This window comes from Drosophila ananassae, chromosome 3R (genome assembly GCF_017639315.1).
Source record: "Drosophila ananassae strain 14024-0371.13 chromosome 3R, ASM1763931v2, whole genome shotgun sequence".
NCBI lineage: Eukaryota > Metazoa > Arthropoda > Insecta > Diptera > Drosophilidae > Drosophila > Drosophila ananassae.
The window spans coordinates 15,220,404-15,239,968 of record NC_057930.1 but is presented as its reverse complement, the minus strand read 5'-3'; the positions used below and the strand labels follow the sequence as shown (position 1 = coordinate 15,239,968).

At 41.9% G+C, this 19,565-nt stretch overlaps 4 protein-coding genes across 7 annotated transcripts; 1 reads left to right on the top strand and 3 right to left on the bottom strand.

Annotated features, from left to right (window-relative positions):
- Nucleotides 1–171: 171 nt before the first annotated feature.
- Nucleotides 172–3,475, bottom strand: LOC6497003 (facilitated trehalose transporter Tret1). Its single transcript, XM_001962909.4, has 6 exons — nucleotides 3,009–3,475; nucleotides 2,290–2,522; nucleotides 992–1,666; nucleotides 720–923; nucleotides 565–630; nucleotides 172–503 (listed from the first exon to the last, which is right to left on the bottom strand). Exons 1-6 carry the CDS (start codon nucleotides 3,064–3,066, stop codon nucleotides 282–284), a joined length of 1,458 nt encoding a protein of 485 aa, XP_001962945.1. The 5' UTR covers nucleotides 3,067–3,475; the 3' UTR covers nucleotides 172–281.
- Nucleotides 3,476–3,855: 380 nt separating this feature from the next.
- On the top strand, nucleotides 3,856–6,078 carry LOC6498494 (fidgetin-like protein 1). Its single transcript, XM_032455216.2, has 8 exons — nucleotides 3,856–3,878; nucleotides 3,933–4,072; nucleotides 4,145–4,589; nucleotides 4,646–4,791; nucleotides 4,851–4,963; nucleotides 5,023–5,312; nucleotides 5,371–5,790; nucleotides 5,854–6,078. Exons 2-8 carry the CDS (start codon nucleotides 3,945–3,947, stop codon nucleotides 5,971–5,973), a joined length of 1,662 nt encoding a protein of 553 aa, XP_032311107.1. The 5' UTR covers nucleotides 3,856–3,878; nucleotides 3,933–3,944; the 3' UTR covers nucleotides 5,974–6,078.
- On the bottom strand, nucleotides 5,970–19,197 carry LOC6497002 (macrophage colony-stimulating factor 1 receptor 1). 4 transcript variants are annotated; one of them, XM_032455213.2, is made up of 15 exons: nucleotides 18,523–19,197; nucleotides 9,397–9,719; nucleotides 9,210–9,321; nucleotides 8,913–9,149; nucleotides 8,664–8,847; nucleotides 8,273–8,505; nucleotides 8,173–8,213; nucleotides 7,960–8,114; nucleotides 7,863–7,902; nucleotides 7,641–7,809; nucleotides 7,423–7,577; nucleotides 7,126–7,348; nucleotides 6,939–7,065; nucleotides 6,776–6,881; nucleotides 5,970–6,711 (listed from the first exon to the last, which is right to left on the bottom strand). In XM_032455213.2, exons 2-15 carry the CDS (start codon nucleotides 9,676–9,678, stop codon nucleotides 6,352–6,354), a joined length of 2,424 nt encoding a protein of 807 aa, XP_032311104.1. In that variant the 5' UTR covers nucleotides 9,679–9,719; nucleotides 18,523–19,197; the 3' UTR covers nucleotides 5,970–6,351. The 4 variants fall into 4 exon arrangements, with proteins under 4 accessions (XP_032311104.1, XP_032311105.1, XP_032311106.1 ...); XM_032455214.2 differs by having other exon boundaries at nucleotides 7,641–7,806; XM_032455215.2 differs by having other exon boundaries at nucleotides 9,219–9,321.
- Nucleotides 11,873–14,279, bottom strand: LOC6497001 (facilitated trehalose transporter Tret1). Its single transcript, XM_001962912.4, has 5 exons — nucleotides 13,936–14,279; nucleotides 13,452–13,684; nucleotides 13,257–13,387; nucleotides 12,596–12,948; nucleotides 11,873–12,541 (listed from the first exon to the last, which is right to left on the bottom strand). Exons 1-5 carry the CDS (start codon nucleotides 14,006–14,008, stop codon nucleotides 11,922–11,924), a joined length of 1,410 nt encoding a protein of 469 aa, XP_001962948.1. The 5' UTR covers nucleotides 14,009–14,279; the 3' UTR covers nucleotides 11,873–11,921.
- Nucleotides 19,198–19,565: the final 368 nt, after the last annotated feature.

Below are 19,565 nucleotides of genomic sequence, written 5' to 3'. Positions count from 1 at the left end.
AGGCAATCTTGATTCTAGGTAAAGATAAGGTCTTCAAACACTACTTTGTGGTTTTTGAAGATTTCCGGAACAATGCGTTGCCAGGCGGATGACTAATCTGTGTAATTTTGTAGATTCCACGTTGGCCAATTTCATTGCATATTTTTAAGAGCCAACTAAAAATTTCAAGGAATTTCATACATTAACATTACATTTCTTTATTTTTAACAAACTTTCTATTAATCTTACTTAATCTAAATCAAACTAATATCATAGGGTAAAAGTAAATCTAATCGAATCTCCTATATGTGGGTGGCAATGTGGCCATTGGCTGCCCCAGAGCCCTTGGCAACTCCTCCATCGTCCACGTATCCTAGTTCCCGTTGAACGGCGGAAGCACGCCGATTTCGCGTTTCCGGCAAAAGTGGCAGCGAAATCAATCCCACAAATATGGAGGCTCCGGCGAAAACCCACAGATACAAAACCAGTCCGGGCGCAATTGTGGCCTTTATCGCGTTGAATGCCTAACGAGGATTTTTTAATTAAGTTTAAACTTGGAAAATTGGGGCTAATTTCGGAGTTTACCTCAATCATTCCGAAAAGCAGGAGCCAGGCAAAGCTGGAGGCTAGTGAGTAGAGCAAATCGTGGAGCTGAAATATTAAAAAAAAATGAATTTATAGATTAAGAGGCTTAAAGATATAAGCGGACCTTGAAGCGGCCCTGACATTCAAAAACTTACCTTTGTAGGCAAAACCTCGCTGCTCACCACAGCTGCCAGTGGATATAGACCGAAACTAACAAAGGCGAGTTGGATGGCCAATAGGATAATGGGCAAATACCGATCCGCCCATTCACCCAGCAGCCAACTTTGGCCGTATACCTTGAAAAGGGCCAGCGCGATGACCGCAGCCGCGGAGCAAAGGGACGAAACACAAAGCAGGACCTAAAATTAAATTAAATTTCGCATAAAGAGGTTTTCAGGGTAATTTTTCAGGATAACAAACAACTAACCTTTCGTGGTAAATGTGGACCAACAAGTCGAGCCAGAAGTGCACCTAAGCATTGGGAACTTGCCAGAACAACGTAGTTGGTTTCCGTGGAATATCCCGTCCTGCCAAGAAAGTCCGCAGCATAATTGAGTTCCACGAATACTCCACTTAGTTTGGCGCAAACAGTCAGCAGGAAGCTTACAAAAGTCAAACGGACAATGTATCCCTGGCTCATGGGCGTGGATCCAACATTTTTCTCCTGGCATTGCATGTCGGCTTTGAACTCCGCCAGTTCGCTGAGGTATTCCGGCTTCTCCCGGTCATCAATGTCTCGAATACCACGGTACCAGCGAAGGGACTTCTCCAAACAGGGCACATTATTTTTCCGCTGATAGTAGTGAGGACTCTCTTGCATAAAAGGAAAGCTCATGGAGAACACGAAGGACACCGCACAGCCGACTATGTTAACGAGATCGTAGTTCACATAGAAACCCAAGATGAATCCAACTAGGATACCCATAGTACGCCACAATTCGATGGTGAAGGTCAGGCGGGCTGCCTTTTCCCGGCTCTCTGCGATTTCGTTGATAAAAATGGGAAGTACTACGAAAGCGGCTCCTGCTGCCACGCCAGCAAACATTCGGGAGGCATAGATATGGATGATGTCGTAGCCGAAGTGGATGCAAAACCAGCCAGTCTGGAGGTGATAAATTAGGGAATTATTAGCGGTTGAGGAATAAATTAAACACCTTAAAGTATGATAGTATTTCTTAGTTTAAAACCTAATTTGCATGCCAATAGCTAGAACTTGTATTGTTCTTTTTTTCTTCACAGTTTATTATTAATAAGTTTATTTACTTTCAATTTATAAACAGGCAAGAAAATTACTTATGAACGACTAACTTTTTAGGCAAATTTCGGTCTATTTCGGAAAGTTTCTTTACCTCGAAGTGAGTAAGCGCTTCGTGCTTTCATTTTCTGAAACTAAAGTATACTCATACAGAAAATTCACAAATTTTCCCCTTGTATGTTAGAAACAAATGTGATGAATTAAACTAAGGTGCATAACTAATACATGCAGCACAATATTTGTGAAGGATGTTTAAACTTTAGTTGCCTTTTGTGCATCGTATGCCTGACTGATTTTTCCCACCGGTTGGAAAATTGCTGGAAACATTTAACAATTTTTGTTTGCTTATAACATACAGAAAATCGTTCATAAAACTGCCAGTTAAACATTTGTTTTGCAAAAAATGTAATAAAATGAAAAATGAAATCTCATCTTTAAGGGATTACTGAGAAAAAGTGACTTTAACTTACTATTTGAAGAAGGCCAGAGCAGAGCAGCACGGATTTGGGTCCAATTCTTAAAGCCAGACCTCCAGAGCACAATGCTCCGATGGCGGCACTAAGGAAAAGATATCCTGTCAACCACGCAGTTCCCGCAGGATCTGTTGCCACATTTAAAGGAGTTCTTGTCTCCGATTCATAAAGGGTCATGTGAGCCGGAGTGATGCCAAACATAAGGCCAAAATTAAAGCATAAGATGTTGCCTGTAGACGTTTAGTAGGTAAAATAAGTGCTTAAATTATAGGAACTTTAATAGATAATAACTTAATAAAGATTAAAAAACTAGATTTAAAAAAAGGTTTAAGTCCATGCTAAGCTCCGATAAAAAACGCCTATCGGGTCGATAAATTTGTTCAAAATTTAATAAATAAAGAATATTTTTCATAAACGTAACAAAAACATGTTGCAAAGTATTTATTTGCTCAAAACACATGCAGTTATTAAAATTAAAGTAATCTTAAAATAATTTAATTTATTTGAAAGTTAAAGAAACTAATTGTGCAACTTGTATTTGAGCTCTAGATTTTAGCGGGAAATCGTTTAATGAATGGTACTTCAGTGGTTTTAAACTTTGTTTTCTGTTTATTTATAAGAATTTTTACATTCTTTATCTTGATTATCTTTATATCAGATTCCTATAAATATAGTTTACTTCTTATGACACTTTCAAACGAAAACACAAGACTCACCTACTGCCGTGGCAATACTTTGAATGGCCGAGCCACTCACTCCCTTTGGCAGGCACATGGTGATCTCGAAGAAGTTTCTCTTAAATCCAGTTGGGGCAGAGTACGTCCCTTATATCCAATGATCGGAGGAGCTACTCCTGGGTAGAATCACCTGCACCTTGTTGCACTTAATACCAAACTGAGAATCGTTTAATGGGTATGGCTTCCTATTTATGCCCATGGAATCTGGCTTATTATCTTGCCTCTACGCTGAGATAAGAACTGAGACGATGCGACATCCAATTGAACTCCACGGCCTACTCACGACCGGAGACTGCGTCCGGACTTGTGTTCATATAGTTGGCAGCTTAGTTGGCCAGAGGGAGGAGGCGGCCAGTACACAGGTATATATTTGCTCAACGTGAGCATACAGACCAATTCGGTGATAAGATCCGGGGACGTCTGCCTTGGCTGCTGCTTCTGGTGTTGATGGAGAAATCTCCGACGGTGAAATCACTATGCCAGGGTGATTCGGGCTTCTTTTTTCCACTTTCCGGCTTCTTGATTGTTTTCAAGCGAATCAATTAAAAACAATTGTGGATTAATTGAAGGAGACATGTATTTTAATGAAATGTTCAAGTGCTGTTGTTATTGCTATTGTATTTCATTATAAGTTGGAAAATTAAACAAAAGCATTTCACTACAATATTTCAATCGATTTCAATACGAAAATGGTTTTGGATAGAAAAATTGAATTCAAATTTTAGCGCCGATAGCTTTCGGCTGATTTATCGTTGTCGATCTATCGATAAAGATTGCACCGATCGCGTATAGTTTGCCTACTGCTTGGGGTCACACTGTGAATCAGCTGATATATAGCGGGAAATTTGTGTTAGTAAACAAAATTGTCCAATAACATTGTTATTAAATTATAAATTATTAAAGTGCACTTATAAAATGAACGAAGACCTGTGGAAAAAAACATACTCAGCAAACGAAGCTATATGGCGAAGTACAGAATTCTCAAATGCCAGAAAAGAGAACGCCTGGCGTACACAAAAACTGCTGCTTGCCCAGAAAACTCGGTAAATTAATAAATTAGGGGCCTAATTCTTAAAATTAAACTTGTCCTTTGTGCCTTCATAAAAAATTCAAAGAGACCTGAATGAAAACATTCACTATGCCGTGCTCAAGGACCACCAGGACAAGCTGCAGAGGGTGGAGGAGAAAACAATCCTGGAACGACTGGAGAGGTGCCAGAAAATAGTCGACGGCAGTCGCAGGATGCCCTTGCAAAAACCTTTGATTTTTAGGATGCCTGATGCCAGTGTATTTGAATCCCCCTGTACGGGTATCTATGAAAGTTGCCAAGGGGAGGAAGTATCCAGCTTTGACTTGCAACAGCTAAGCCCTTCAAAAACAGAGGTTAATCCAGGCAAAAGGTCATCATCGGCTGTGAATAGTTGTGCTGCTCCTGCTGCATCCAGTTCATGGCCAGGTCCGGAGATGAGCACCCACTCAAAGGAAGAATCTAAAAATTCAGACTCCAATTGGGTGGGATTCCGCACAGCCCTAGAACAAAAGGCCCTGGACGATATGAAGGTGGTCTTATATCCGAAAAATTCAGAACATGTTTCAAGAACCATTTTTATTCTCAGAAAAATAATCAGCAAGCTCCTGGAGGAAAGATGGGCAGCAATGCACCCTCGGAAATGATGAATTTCAGGAAAAAAACATTGGGCGGGCGACGGACAGTAAATTCAAACTTCGTATCGCCCGTGGCACAAAGTAATGAAGTCCCCAGGTACAGGTGTAACATGTCCTCAGATTTTGGATCGGTGTGCTTACATTAATTAATTTCAGGGCCAACGAAGCCAGCAGCAATGCAACAACCATTCCATCCTCTTTGGCCCATCTGGATGCAAAAATGGTAGAACAAATTCTTGGCGAGAGTATCCATAACTTTAAGCCTGTCGGTAAGTCCCATTGGGTGTGCTGTTGAGTGCTATAAAATTAAATTTCTGATGTTCTTTAGCTTGGGAAGATATTGCTGGCCTCGAGTCGGCGAAGTCTACATTCCTGGAAGCTATCATTATGCCCCTCCGCCGGCCTGATTTGTTTACGGGTGTTCGCTGCCCGCCTCGAGGAGTTCTATTGTTTGGACCACCTGGCACTGGAAAAACACTCATCGCCAAAAGCATTGCCTCACAGGCGAGAGCCAAGTTCTTCAGTATAAACCCGTCCACACTCACCTCCAAGTGGGTGGGCGAGGCAGAGAAGCTAGTAAAGACGCTGTTTGCCGTGGCCGCCGCACATCAGCCAGCGGTAAGAAGCTAATTTTCACTTCAAAAGGATATTAATAATGCTTTTCCTCACACCACAGATAATTTTCATTGATGAAGTTGACTCTCTGTTGTCGAAAAGGTCTGGAAATGAGAATGAGAGCACCCTGCGCCTGAAGAACGAGTTTCTAATTCACTTAGATGGTGCTGCGAGCAGTGAAGAAACACGTATCCTGGTAATTGGTGCCACTAATCGACCCCAGGAGCTAGACGAGGCAGTGCGGCGTCGGTTTGTGCGGCGCCTTTATGTACCACTGCCAACTAAAGAGGCGCGGCTGAAAATCATTGAGAAGCTCATCCGACAGGTGAAGCATAGCCTGAATTTGTCGGATGTAGAGCAGCTAGCGGAGCTTATGGATGGTTACTCCGGGGCAGATGTGGACTCCTTGTGCCGCTATGCCTCTATGGCCCCGTTGCGCTCTTTGAGTCCAACTCAAATGGAAGTCGTAAAGTCGCATGAGGTTGGTATAACTAATATCATAACTACCTTCTCAAAACTTTATTTTATCCCATTCCGCCCACAGCTACCTGCTGTTACCATAGAGGACTTTAAAGAAGCTTTAAAGGTTATATCGAAGAGCGTGTCAGCTGAAGACTGCCAACAGTTTGTGGCGTGGAATGAAATATACGGCGTGAAGCATTAATGTCAGGAAAATTTTATTAATACTTTAGAGAGCATGCATGCACTACATGCATTTAATTATTTTTCATACTCACAGCACATGAAAAACGTTCGTATACAGTGGCCATTATTATAGTAATTACAATTAACTTTTTACAATCTGTGGCAGAAATAAATTTATAAAACAATTTCAAACCGGGGCTGAACTTATGTCTGTACTTTGTTCCGAAAAGTGTTGGACTCACAGGGGGAGATGCCATAAGCGTACGATGGATTAAAATTAACAAAAAAGTTTTCAACGATACTTTATAGTAAGAGAACTATTATTAACAGCTTAATATATACACTAGGAAGTTACATAAATACACTCATAATGTTAAAAATACTACTAATCCTAAGTTTATTCTCTATTCTCACTAATCGGCGGGAATACGTAATCATCACTCAGACTGTTGATATCCACGTAGGTGGTCTTTGGCCTCAGCACCTTGTACAGGGCATCGAAGGTGGGCCGCTCCTCCGGCTCCTCCAGCCAGCACTGCAGCATGATGGTGTACACCTGCGGGGTGCAGATATCCGGCCTCTGCAGCCGGTTGCCAGCCATCAGGAAGGGTATCAGCTCACTGTTGCTGATCGTCGGATAGGGGGAGGCGCCCAGGGTGCCGATCTCCCAGAGCACCACGCCGTACGCCCACACATCGCTCTTGCTGGAGTAAACATTGTCGCGAATCGCCTCGATGGAGAGCCATCGCAGGGGCAGCTATAGAGTAGATATAGATAGTTTGTCCATAAATTCATCACCATTGCCTTTTCAGGAAGCTCACCTTTCGTGTTTTTGTGTTTGTGTATATTCCGTGCCTCGAAAGCCCAAAGTCTGATATTTTCAGAGTCTTATTGCTGTCAATTAACACGTTACGAGCCGCCAGGTCGCTACACAAAATAAAATGTCAGAGAACATCCATAAATACTACACATTCCTACTCCTACCGGTGTGTGATTTCCTGCTCTTCGAGGAATCGCATTCCATTGGCTATCTGGAGGGCAAAGTTGTGCAGCTCCTTATTGTCGAGGATGTACTCGAACGGCTCCTCGTCCTCCACAATCGTGTAGGTGGCTGTATCAGTATTCAAATGAGTTTCACAAAAGACTGTTGTGGATGTGGGTGGATGCTTACTCTCGGCAACCGAAGGATGTTGCTGCCGCGGCCCATGCCCATTCAATAGGCTATGACCATCGGAGTTCTCCAGCTCCATGCTCTGGGTGTCTGCCTTCAATTCGATGTAGTTTACACTCTGGGTCTTTTGTGAGGATGTGCTAATTGGCCGGCAACTGGTGTAGTTGGCATTTCGATTCTTCAGCTTACTTGCCTCCTGGCGCACCGTTCGCAAGTAGCTCAACTATTCGGAGAAGTAAGGACTAATTAAATAATTCCTAAAAATAATAAAATCAGCACTTTAATAATATTAATTACCAAGTTTCCCCGTCCCACAAATTCCATAATCATTAGGTATGGCGGCTTGATAGTGCAGCATCCCAGGAAGCACACCACATTGTGATGGGTGCCCACTCCTTTGAGCATTTCAATCTCGGCCAGAAACTCAGCCACCTCGTCTGCCGTTGGATTGGCTGTGGGAAAGATATAATTTTTCTTTAATATCCGCCCATTTGATAGCTTTAGTCAGTTCTTACTCTTGAGTTGCTTCACGGCCACAATAGTGGTGCCCCTCATCCGGCGCAGATTGATGGCAGTGGCCTCGTGGACTCGTCCAAAAGCACCCTCACCCAGTACCCGACCAATGTGAATGGATGAGTGGGGCACCTCGAAGATGTCCGCCAAGCCAAGGACCTGGGATTTCTGCTTGAAAATTAATTATTTAAATTAAACAAAAATAATAAAAAAAAATGCCATACCTCCACGTATTTGTCCACGTAGTTGACGTTGTCCTCCATCCTTAAAGGATAAGCACGAATGAGTATAAATTATGAAAAGACTATTCTAGATACCTACTCAATAGCCGAAGTGGCAAAAGTTTGAAAATAAATCTGCTCCTGCTTCCTCTGCTTGGCCTTGGTCTTTGCTCTTTTGTGTCGCAGGATAAGCATTATGAGGCCCGCCAGGATAATGGCTATGAGCATGCCACTCATTATTACGATTGAGTTGCTCTGGGAAAAAATATTAACAATAATTACGGATGAAAGAATAACTTTGGTTTCGCCCTACCACGCTGTCGCCTTCGGTCAATAAAACAGGATGGGCCGGCACTAAATAAAAAGCATATTTTTAGAATTCAGCCTGCTAATTAATTGACTAACTTGCTTACCGGGAACCTTGGTGACACTGCGAGGTCCTTCGCAACCTACAGTATCAATAATGACGGCCTGGAGACTGAGGGAGGCCTTCTCCTTCAGCTGGGTTCCCAGTCCTAGTTTAATGCTGCCATCGAAGCCCTTCGGAGTCGGTCGGAACATTAACTCGCTCACGTTGAACTCCCTGGTTATGAGGTGTTTCAGGACACCACCCCATGGCAGGGAGGGGTTCGTCTCTTCGTTTATTCTGAAAGAGTTGGAAACTGCATTATATGGCTTGTTTGGCTAAAGTAATCCTTTAGTTACTGCCCATGTAAGTAAACTTTTTTGTACGAATTCATTAATTATCCACTTCTATTATTCTATTAAAAGTTGCTTAAGTGAAAGTCAGTCTTCAAAACTCACTTCAATTGCATTTTGTATGTCCTGAGGGTCTCGTGCAGGCGAGAGTCTTGTTCCTTGCGGAACAGATCGCTGGCCTGGATGGAGAGGTTGATGCTGATGGTGTCATTGCCTAGCATTTTTCCCACGGCCAGGACCTTTGGGGGAGTGGGAGTGAGTTGGCAGGAGCACTTACCAGCCACACATTCTGTGAAAACGCATAGTCCTTTAAATGGATATTTCGATCTCTACTTTGTAACTCATTTTACTTACGTGGAATATAGACTTTAGCGGAGCGCCTAACAAGGGCATTGGATGTCTCCACTGTAATCTTGTACTGACAGCCGAACATGTAGTTGCAGTCCACGGACTCCACGTTCAGGTTGGGATTCATGGGCAGGTATACGTAGCCGGAGTCGGTGGGCTTCTGTTTGATGCCATATTCGCTGCACGGCGCATCCGGACACCGACTGTTATTCAGAGCACTCACAAGGACATTGTATGAAGTGCCTGAATGTAAAATAAAAAATTAAAGCGGCTTAAAAGGCACAAATTAAATTGTATTTTTACTCAATTTACCCTCTGGCAGATTATCCTGCCATCGAACAAGCAGTCGTGGAATTTTTTCCATGTAAAGGGTTACGTTTGTACTCAGGTCTGTGATTTCGCCATCTGGTGTGGGCTGAAAAAATAAATCCGTTAAATAATTCAGTTATAAGCCTGCCTCAGACCATATTTGATTTAAAAATATACTCACATTTGAACGTATTTTATGGGCCGTTTCGTGGACCTTCAGGCTGACATTATTGGGAATGGGAGGATCTGGTACTACGGTCACATAGTGATGCATTTGGAGCTTCAGATCCGGCTGGGCAGTGAGGCCCAAAGTAACCACTGTTGGACTGGTGGTTGTGGTTGTGGTGGTGGTGGTGCTGCTGTTCCCCTGGAGTGTAGAGTCTAGGGAGTTGCAGGACTGACATAGCAGGAAAAGAACCAAATAGCCAACTATCCTAGTGCCAAAATTCTCGGATGGCTGCATTCTGGTTAATTGCTTTCCTCATAATGAATGGAAGTCTATTTCTGAAACGATAATTTTAAAATAAATTGAATAATTTATCAAAAAAAATGTATGCACAGAAAATACGCCACTTTTTCTGTTCCATCCTTAAAGCTTTCTACAAAAATGAGCTCATACCCCAGTGGAGGAAATTTAATAGGACTGTAAACACACATATGTTTGCCCTCGGGTGGCTCTGAGAAAGTACACACATTCGAATTATAAAACTAATTAGTGATGGCTTGACCGGCTTTAACAGCTCCTCCTAGAGTCAAATATTATGGAAATTGCGCATACGCCCTGGGGTCATTCCGGAATTTATATTGCGAAACGAAGATGTGCGACGATGTCCGTATATATTTGCGGCCTGGCATTGATCTGGTCCGGTATGCGAAGCCAAACACATTACTGTGGGTTTCCCCACTCGCCGCCCCACTCCCGACCGACCAAATTAAAGGCGCAAATATTTATTCGTGGGGCTGCCTTTTGTAGCTTTTCAAAGTCAAGTCTTTGAGCGAAAAAATAGAGAAAGAAACTTGAAATGGGGAAAAATAAAAACCTTAAAAGCTGACTGCACTTACAGCCAGTTGTTGGTCGAACGAGTGGTTTGAAAAAAAAAAAAAAAACGCGTCGCCAACAAACACACTTAACAGCTGATGGCACATTAATTATATATGTACTTGAATGTCTGCAGCACAAGTTTCTGCGACACATGCTCTTATCATTATCTTTATTATCACTTGAACATCATCATCGTTGCCGCTTCACAATTATCAGCTTTCGAGTACACAAGACACTGTTTGCCGATTTCATTGCCAATTTAGCTAAGCGACTTGTAACAATGGGGAATGTGCTTCGCAGCCAAAGTCGAACGTTTTCTCATAAAAGTGGGATATAAATAGCCATTTATTGGCTACAGTGGGGGCAGAGAAGGCTCAATTATTCCGGCCCTTAAAATTTAAGTCCATCTTGAGTTAATAAATAAAAACAAAAATCTTTTAAGTAATCGTTGAGTGGCAAAACAAATCGCCAAATTCCCATCGATTCGAGTGATGCCACCCCCTGATAATACATAAATAGATTTTTTTTTTATCAATTTCATGATTTAATCTTAAACGTTGGCAAACACAAAATTCGCAAAAATAATGATTAATAATGAAATAACGCCATCCAGGGACCCCACCCTTACATAACAGTGTGTCAGTGGCACCACCCCCTTTGGGACAATAAATAACGTAACGTAGAAGTCCACGCCTATCAGTAATCCCTATCGGATTTGGGGCCGCTATCGCGCTGATTCAGCAAATTGTTTATTTAATTTATGTTGAGACTTTATCGAAGTCATCGCCACACAAACCTAAACATATTCGAGCCGACGAGTTATAAGACATAAAAATATATTTTCCACTTTTTGATTGTCCGGACAATCGATTCGGAGAATTGGTGCAACATTGGGGCCATGGAGCAAAGTGGGATCTGGACTTTTTTGAAGTAGATTAGCGTAGTTCATATAACCGAGTCGTTATAGCCATGTCCGTTTGTCCTCCTGTCCCTCAGGTCTAAGATACAGAGCTACAATATTTTTGACATAAATTTCCATCAATTCTTGGCGTAGTTCCCACGCAGATAACTTTAGTTTTAAGAAAATGGCTTGGAGTGAAACAGAAGAGTACCGGATATGATATCGTAATGAAACCCATAGAAGGATCCTCTATTTGACAATATTATTTCCACAAATAGTATCATCAGTAGACTCTAAATGGCCCAAAATGTATACAGGTATGACTAAAACTAGGCACATTTAAGTATATTTATGTATATATATTTAATTTAATATTTATTATTCAAGCTCAACCAGCTTCCGTTGTTATGCCTTTCAAACAGTCTTGGACGAGAGTTTTTCAAAACAATTACACCTGTCCGGCGCGTTGCCCAGCACACATCCGACGCTGGCGGGGATTAGGGCTATTATGTGTATTGCGCTTGTAAAGCTAATTGTTGACACGACATTAGCAGCAGTGGCGACAGGTGGACCGGCAGTCAGTGGCCTGGGCCATAAATCAAGCTCTGTCTGCCTCGTTTTATGGCGGTGGCTCCCTCGACTTCTGTTTCCAACTCCGGCAAGTGTTTTGTTTTGGTTTAACGCCCCGCCCGATAAAAACAGCAACAAGAAAAATAAAGGTGGGTGGGAACTAGCTGAACTTTATTCGCAGGGGACATGAAAATTAGTCATAGATGGAGCGACCCTTGGTCTCCTCCACGTAGACCACTACATAGAACAGGCAGATGGCACTGACAGCGGCGCAGAACCACATGGTGGTGGCCAGGCCCAAGTAGACCATCATCAGCGGGAAGGTCTTCACCGAAGTGAACGCGAAGAAGCTCAGACTGCCCAGGCAGAAGCTGGTGGCCACTGCTCGGATTCTCTGCGGCAGGATCTCCACCAGGACCACCATGGTGACCGAAATGACTCCCACGTTGGCAATGAATATAATGAAGGACATGAGGCACACGGGCAGCCACGCGGAGTAGGCAGACATGTCTGCTTCCAGTTCCTGGACAAAGAAGGCATACAGTCCAAAGGCGGCTGTGCCAATGCCACTTCCAAAGCAGGAGACTATCAGCAGGACCTTTCTTCCGTAGCGATCCACCAGGTACATGCTGGCCAGAGTGCCCACTATCTGGACAGCTCCGATTATAATGGTATTCGTGTTCGGATCCAGCTTGGTTTCCGCCGCCTCAAATATGTTGGACATGTAGTTGATGAAGGCGAAAGTGCCCGTGAAGATGTTGGCCACCATCAGCACCAGGCCCGTGGCCATGGCCTTCAAGGCCTGCTTGTTGCCTGAAATTTCGAGTCATAAATAACTGGATTGTCCTTTATCCGTGCTTTACTCACTGAAATCTGCTATCGAAAGACCTTTGTCATCAGATTCTTTGTTCTGCTGAAGAATAGCAGCACGCATTTCATCAAACTCCTTTTGGTAGGCCCGCTCCTCCTCCTTGGTGGTATTCGGGCCATCGCAACAGCGGTAGAATCTCAGCGAGCGTTGGGCATCTTCCTCGCGGTTCCAGCGGATGAGCATCTGCGGGGGTTCCGGGTATCGAGTGGCCAGCAAAGCGTAAAGAATTGGCAGACCCACAACCGCACAGGGTATCACGCGATAGGCAACGTGTGAGGATACAATAAATCCCACCAGGATGCCCGTGTTCATGGTGAGCGTGAAAAACGAACACAATCGTCCGCGAATGCTATTGTAAGGAAGGGATTTCAACACCAGAGGATAAGGGTTGGTAGTCATAACAAAATGTTGGAATAAAGTGTAGGGGGCCACAAAAATATTTGATTTCTTTAGACTTTTAAAGAAAAAATACAAATGAACTATTTCTGTCCACCATTGCGTATACTTGATCATACGACGCGGCACATTACGTATACGACCCCATGGTCAAACAGCGGTTCAAAAATCATAGTATACTTTGCAGAGTCGAATAGCTGGACTTCACTGTAGTTCGTCACCCCACACTTTAGGTTATTCTTTCGATTTCACATAACTCACCTAGTGTCGGCGATTTCGCCAATGAAAATGGGAAGCACCACGAACATCCCGCCACCCGTCAGTCCGGCACAGACCCGCGCCACATACAGCCACTCGATGCTCGTGGCGAAGTAGAAGAGAAACCAAATACACTGCGGATCGGAAGGTGACACATTAAGACCCTCTCTAATCTCATAAAATCCAAGATAAACACACCGTGTGAGGTATGGCCAGTACGTATATGGAGACCTTTCTCCCGAACCGGCTCATCAGGTAGGAGAAGGAGAAGTTTCCGGTGATGCCGCCTAAGCTGATGATGGACCCCAGCCAGGAGGCTTCGTTCACGTCAATGGAAAAGGACAGCGGTGTCGCTTCAGGCAGGAGGAGCTTCGGCAACATGGGGGACAGCCAGCCAAGGGCAATGCCATGGCAGAAGGTTATCAGTGTGGCTAAAATGGGTTAAATAGATCAGCATGACATCATCTTTTGGGTCCCAGAGCTTTTCCGGACGGAGAATCAACAGCTCAAGTGGCTCATTTGCATAGGCACGCGTGAAATTGAATTTTCATCCGTCAACTTTGTGTCAAGTTGTCGAGTGGGTGGATTCGTAAATTTAATTTATGCCTGCCCACCATCTAGGCCCAAAACTTTCCGTCCGACCCGTCTGAGCTGTAAATCCGTATTATCTTTGCAAACATACCACTCAGCGAGACCAGGAGCTGGCGCCGGAACTGCCTTTGGAAAATGCCCGAATTGAATATATTAAGCAGCATTTTCGGGCTTTTAATTTTGTTAGATTTTTTTCACTTCGACTAACTACGCGTACTTTGGCTAATTATTTAAAATTACGTTGATCCTTGAATCTCGGATATCACAGTTTGGGATGATGCCTCGATTAAGAGGAGGTTCTAGGTTGTTTTAAAGCTCTTGCGTGAAAACTTCAAACTCTGATATCCTTTTTCCATGCTATGGCCAGGAGATTCCAACGATGCTCAGCGACAGTGGCGACAGTTTGCCCGAAAATGGCTTGTGAAATAGTAGCTGGCGGTGTATTTATACCCGAATCCGTATCTAAATCTTTGGGTAAACATCTCCTATTTCATCTAAGAATCTGCGACCGATTACGGAGATTGTGGCATCTCCAGATTACGAACACATCACTCCAGTGAGTGGGCGGTGCCCGACGCTGATAGAGCTCCGTAATACTAAGCACAGATTCGTAAATCTTCCGGTCTTCAGAGTGGCATCGCGTCACGGCATGGCTATGTTACTTTTGGCCCCAGTTTGTTGTCAAATCATCAACGGACGTTGATGTGGGAAAAGTTTCGCTCCATTGGTGACGTCGACTTGCTTCCCTGGCACTGCAGCGGCTTCCCCGACCTAGGGGAATTTATGGCCGACCATAACACCTTTGGCGTAGTTTGAATATGTAATAAAAAGCCCGTACTCGTGCGAAACCAAAACAATGTTAGGAAATTCAAACACACACTAATGTCATAGAGTACAATCTAGATTCTAGATAAACCAATGGATCTGGATATTCCCCAGCTCCTATTTACCTTTTCTCGGTTTTGGACACTAGACAGTTTAGAAACTATAGTACTTCCAGGCTTTCTTGCGAATGAACATCAATTTGGGTTTGTATTCCGTATCTATATTGTGGCACTTTGCAGGACAGCACTTAGATAAGCCCCCAGTTGATTGCCCTTTGGACAGATAGCAATCAAAACAGTTGATTGAGGGAACTAATTTACGACACCGGCATGATTCACTTCAGGTAACAGGGGGTGCACCACACAAATCCGATCATATTGTCAGTAAATACTATCAAATTACTCCAGGTACAAGTCAAAAAAATTAAATAGAAATCACAAAAACTAAATACTAAATGCAGTAATTCCTTAACATATTTGTTCTTAAAATACATTTTTTATTAGTCTTGCTTCATTTATGACCTTTGGAAAAACACAACCATAATCACAGACGTAGATTGCAGTTTGAATAGATAAAAATCAATCGGCTGGATTGTGTTTTATTTTGCTGATATTGTGATGATACAGTGCGGACTTTGGTTTGACAACCACTCCTGATTAATTCTGATTTAACCCAATAATGTTTTTCAAAACAAGAAATAAAAGGTAAGTTAATAATAACTACTTATAGATTTCTATTATTATGTTTCTTAGGAGATACAGGGTTAAGTTTGCCATTTTTCAGTTATATGATTGTTGGATAGTCCGCAGATCTTATAATAATTTTTAGAATGACAATAGTAGTACTGATATGGTTTTTAAGAAGTCCATTAAACTACAGAGATTATAGCTACTCTCTGATCTATAAAATGTAGTTGAGTGGAAAGAAAAGTAGGGTATTCTTACTTTGACAGAGTAGGAATCCTTTTGATTTTTCAATTATTAATTAACATTACATTTATGTCAAATGAAGGTCACCTTAATAGTGACCTACCATACTCCTTTGGCTTATATCCAGTTAGGAAAGCGATTTGTTTGGTATACCCATTAGATTAAGGCATTTCGTCAAGTTCGTTTTCAGGTGGCATTCACGCTTTCGATAAGAAAATCATAAAAAAAAGGCCGCGTAAGGTTTGAAATCGTGTGATAGGTTCAAAGAACATTGCAATCACTAGAAGAAAGGTGGCCTGCCGAAAAAAGTTGACTTCCAGACATAGACAGTCTGGTTAAAGCTTAACGATAGCTTACGGTGGTCGGTGGCAGTTATTTTAGTTCGAAAGCCATTCAATTCTGGCTGTCTGCCAGGGGAGGCCCCACCTGGCGATGTCTGCTCATAAATTAAATGCTTTTATTTTAAACAATTGATAATATTTTTAGTCAGGTGCTGCCTCCCCGCGAAAAAAGCGAAAACTTTCCAGTCGCCGTGATTCCCTAGGCATACACATGAGCCTGGTGACAGAACTATTAATAAATGAATAAATAAAAATAAATTGGGCTTAAATGCTGCTACAAAATCGCACTTAGCCAGACGAAGGGGTTAAAGAGTTGAGCCCAAAAGAGCAACGACTTTGGGGCCTCTTATCGTAACCTGCTGGCCCCGGGTGTACAAATAAATGGCGGTTACTTTTGCCCGATTTTGTTCGTTTGGGCCGAAAATTTTGGACGCGTCATAGTACGAGCACTTTTCTAATCGTTATCGCGCACTCGATTTATTGATAAGTTCAATTTGTTTTCCATTTCACGCCAACTTCAACAAATTGTTTTGGTTTGCTGATGGGAAAAAGAACACACAGCCTTTGGGCGAAGCCGAGGGCCAACGTGAAATGCTGTGACTGCTGTCGGGCCCAAATGCTCCAATCATGTGAAAGTGATAAATTAAGCGTTTGTGGCTATTCAACAAAGTATTCACCTTCTGTGGAATGGTTTTTGCCAGAAAAAGGATTACTAATTTTGGTTTTCGTCTTTACTACTCAGGCGATAAGAAAACAGCCATCCAGAAGCCCCATTAGCTTCTTGTTCGCGTGGACTTTACGCTGGCGATGAATGTTCCGAAATTATCGATTTGGCTTCGTCTATAACAATGCCGCTTTTTGGAAAGCCCCATAATTTACCAAGTATTTCGGCAATTCGGTAATAATTCTTGCAACTTTCTAAAGGTCAACGGTCAGTGAAGAGCTAAGGATCAAAGGGCATGGGTACAAATTCTCTTAAAATTAAACTAAAGCGTCATGGTCCAAAGATTCCATAAGTCCCATAATAATTCTAACCAACTGAACAGTGAATATTTCAACGGAAATGACCAAAATCCGCTTTACGATTTCCAATTGTGGGTTGAAAGTCAAACCAAAATATTTGCGTGCAACTGCCCCTGGACTTGTTGGCCATATGCAGCCCCGCTTTAAAGCTTCCGAGTTTGTCCGACCCGCCAATGCAGAGTATTTGCGAAATAATTGATGAGATACTACGACGACCGCCATTAGATATACCCACTGAGGTGTATGGGTTAGATAATGAAAATAAAAACACACACAAAACAAAACAACTTGTCGACAAAAAAACTCGAACAAAAAATTATGACGTCGAAAAAACATCTGTCTGATTTTTGAAATTTTGTATTTATTGGACACCTATGTGACAAAAATCATCAGAAAGCCTGACGAAAAAAGGTTCATGTGACTCCTGATAACATAAGCTATTAAATCATAGCCGCTTAACTTTTAAAATGACTGAATATGTTTGTGTTCAAAATTTTTGACACATTTTTCATTGAAATTCTGGAATAATTAAAGAAAAATACAAAACAGTTTATAAAACACTTAAGAACTACATACATAATAGGTATAGTTTCCAATGGATCATATTTATTCTTAAATCGAAAATTTAAGTTTCCAAAATATGAATAATTTGTGTTTTTAGCCCGACTCATTTTTCCAAAAATTTCCTTTTTCTTTTCTGCTATTATTTATTTATTTTAGCGCGTGTTTAAGTAGATTAAATGAGGCTACTTAATCATGTGCAGGGTATATACTTTTATTCCGGCTCGATACTCCTCGAAAGTATTGGCCTTTGTAGTCCCGTCCTCTGTTGGCCATGCTCCCCATAATAAACAACATGCTTTTAAGCTGTTACAGAGCCAAAGGCCCGAGAGGGTGACCGGGCTAAAAGGGTGATAATTTTTAGTTCGATAATTAGTGGAGTAACCGAACTGACAAAATATATATAGCGGTATATGGGGCCCACAATCACACACGAACGGTTAAAATGGCGACACTTTGCTTATCACTTAAAGTGGCCTCTGTCGAGCAGAAAATAAAAACAACAACAACACAACAAAATTGGAAACCTAAAATGAAAAAAACCAAAAAAAGAAAAATAACCGTGGCACAATCTAATAAAAATTGAAATACCATCGCCGAAGAGTTACGCGGTTGGTCATATATATAGAATATCATATATGATGAATATGTGGCTTATACATAGATTCGCACCCGAAAAAGGGGGCGTGTGCTGAGCCAATTACCTGGGTTGACCGCGGCTTGATTGACCTGAGTCAACTGGGAAATCAATTGCGCAGTGTGTGCCGCAATTGAAATGATCGTCAATCAGGTCATAATTCACTCAACCGACAGTCGAACGATAAAATGATGCTTCGAACAGAGACATCATTTCGGAATTCTCCGAAATTCCACTCCATTGTATCTTGTATCTTCGCCCAAAATATGCGGGTTTCTTCGCTATCTTATCGGCAAACTCAACGCCTTTAGTGACTCTGGGGCTGAACTCGATCAAGATGGATACTTTTCCATTAAACTTACCATGTGTGGATTGTGCTCCTCCACAGTTGCCTGTCGGATTGCTCTCAAAACTGTTGACTTTTCAGGTGATGACTTTGTCGGCAATCATTTAAAGTTATTGTTTGCGTTCAACACTTTTGGCCTATTTGTTTTCTCGCCCCGCCACTGTAAACATTCGCACTTCGATCTCTTTTTTTTATATTGGCTGGGAAAAAATAAACGCACAAATAAGGCGGATTGTGGGGGCGGCAGTCGGCTTCCGCACCGAACAATACTTATTCGTTTTGTTCGCAATTTAATTAAATTTCCGTTGTCCATTTACACATTCATTCAGATAAATTCTGAATGTTATTTTCACCGTGTTTACACTTTTCGAATACCGCTTCTCGGTTCGATTCGGTTTGATTTCTTTTGTATTTGATTTATTATTTGAAATATATTTTAGAGAGAAACACTTTGAAACTTATTTTAGAAATATTTACTTTTCACAAACACTAACACCATAGCCATAAACTTAAATATTTTTTAACTTGGCTGATATTTTTTAAATTTATTTTATTTACACCAAACTAGTTTGTAGCTTCGGTTGATTAACGATCCAATAATTTTATTGATAACCCGTTTGAAGTAACGTATCCGACGTGGTGGCCCAGGACAAGTTTGATCAACAAGCGTTGGTACCGGAATGATAAGATTTGTTAACGGTGCAAACTGCCAAATGGTGTGGAAAGAGCTTTCAAAAAGCTCATCGAACGCAATCAAGGGTTGGCGAACTCGATGTAATATTTACTTTATCCAAATGTAAGTTACTTTTGGATTTTTTACATGTTATATTTCGAAAATCATAAAATAATAATTATTATATTATACTTTTTAGAACACTCCCCCTTTTAACTCCCCCCTCTTAAATTCAAACTAAGCTTTTCGCGCCTTAAAAAAATGATGTTGGCAATGCTCAAGCTTAGAGTTTGGCGTTGCCAGATGGTGAAATAAACCTTTATTTTATGTGTTCTTAAACATTTTAGCAATTAAAATACATTCTCTTTCAGGCAAAAATAGGACGT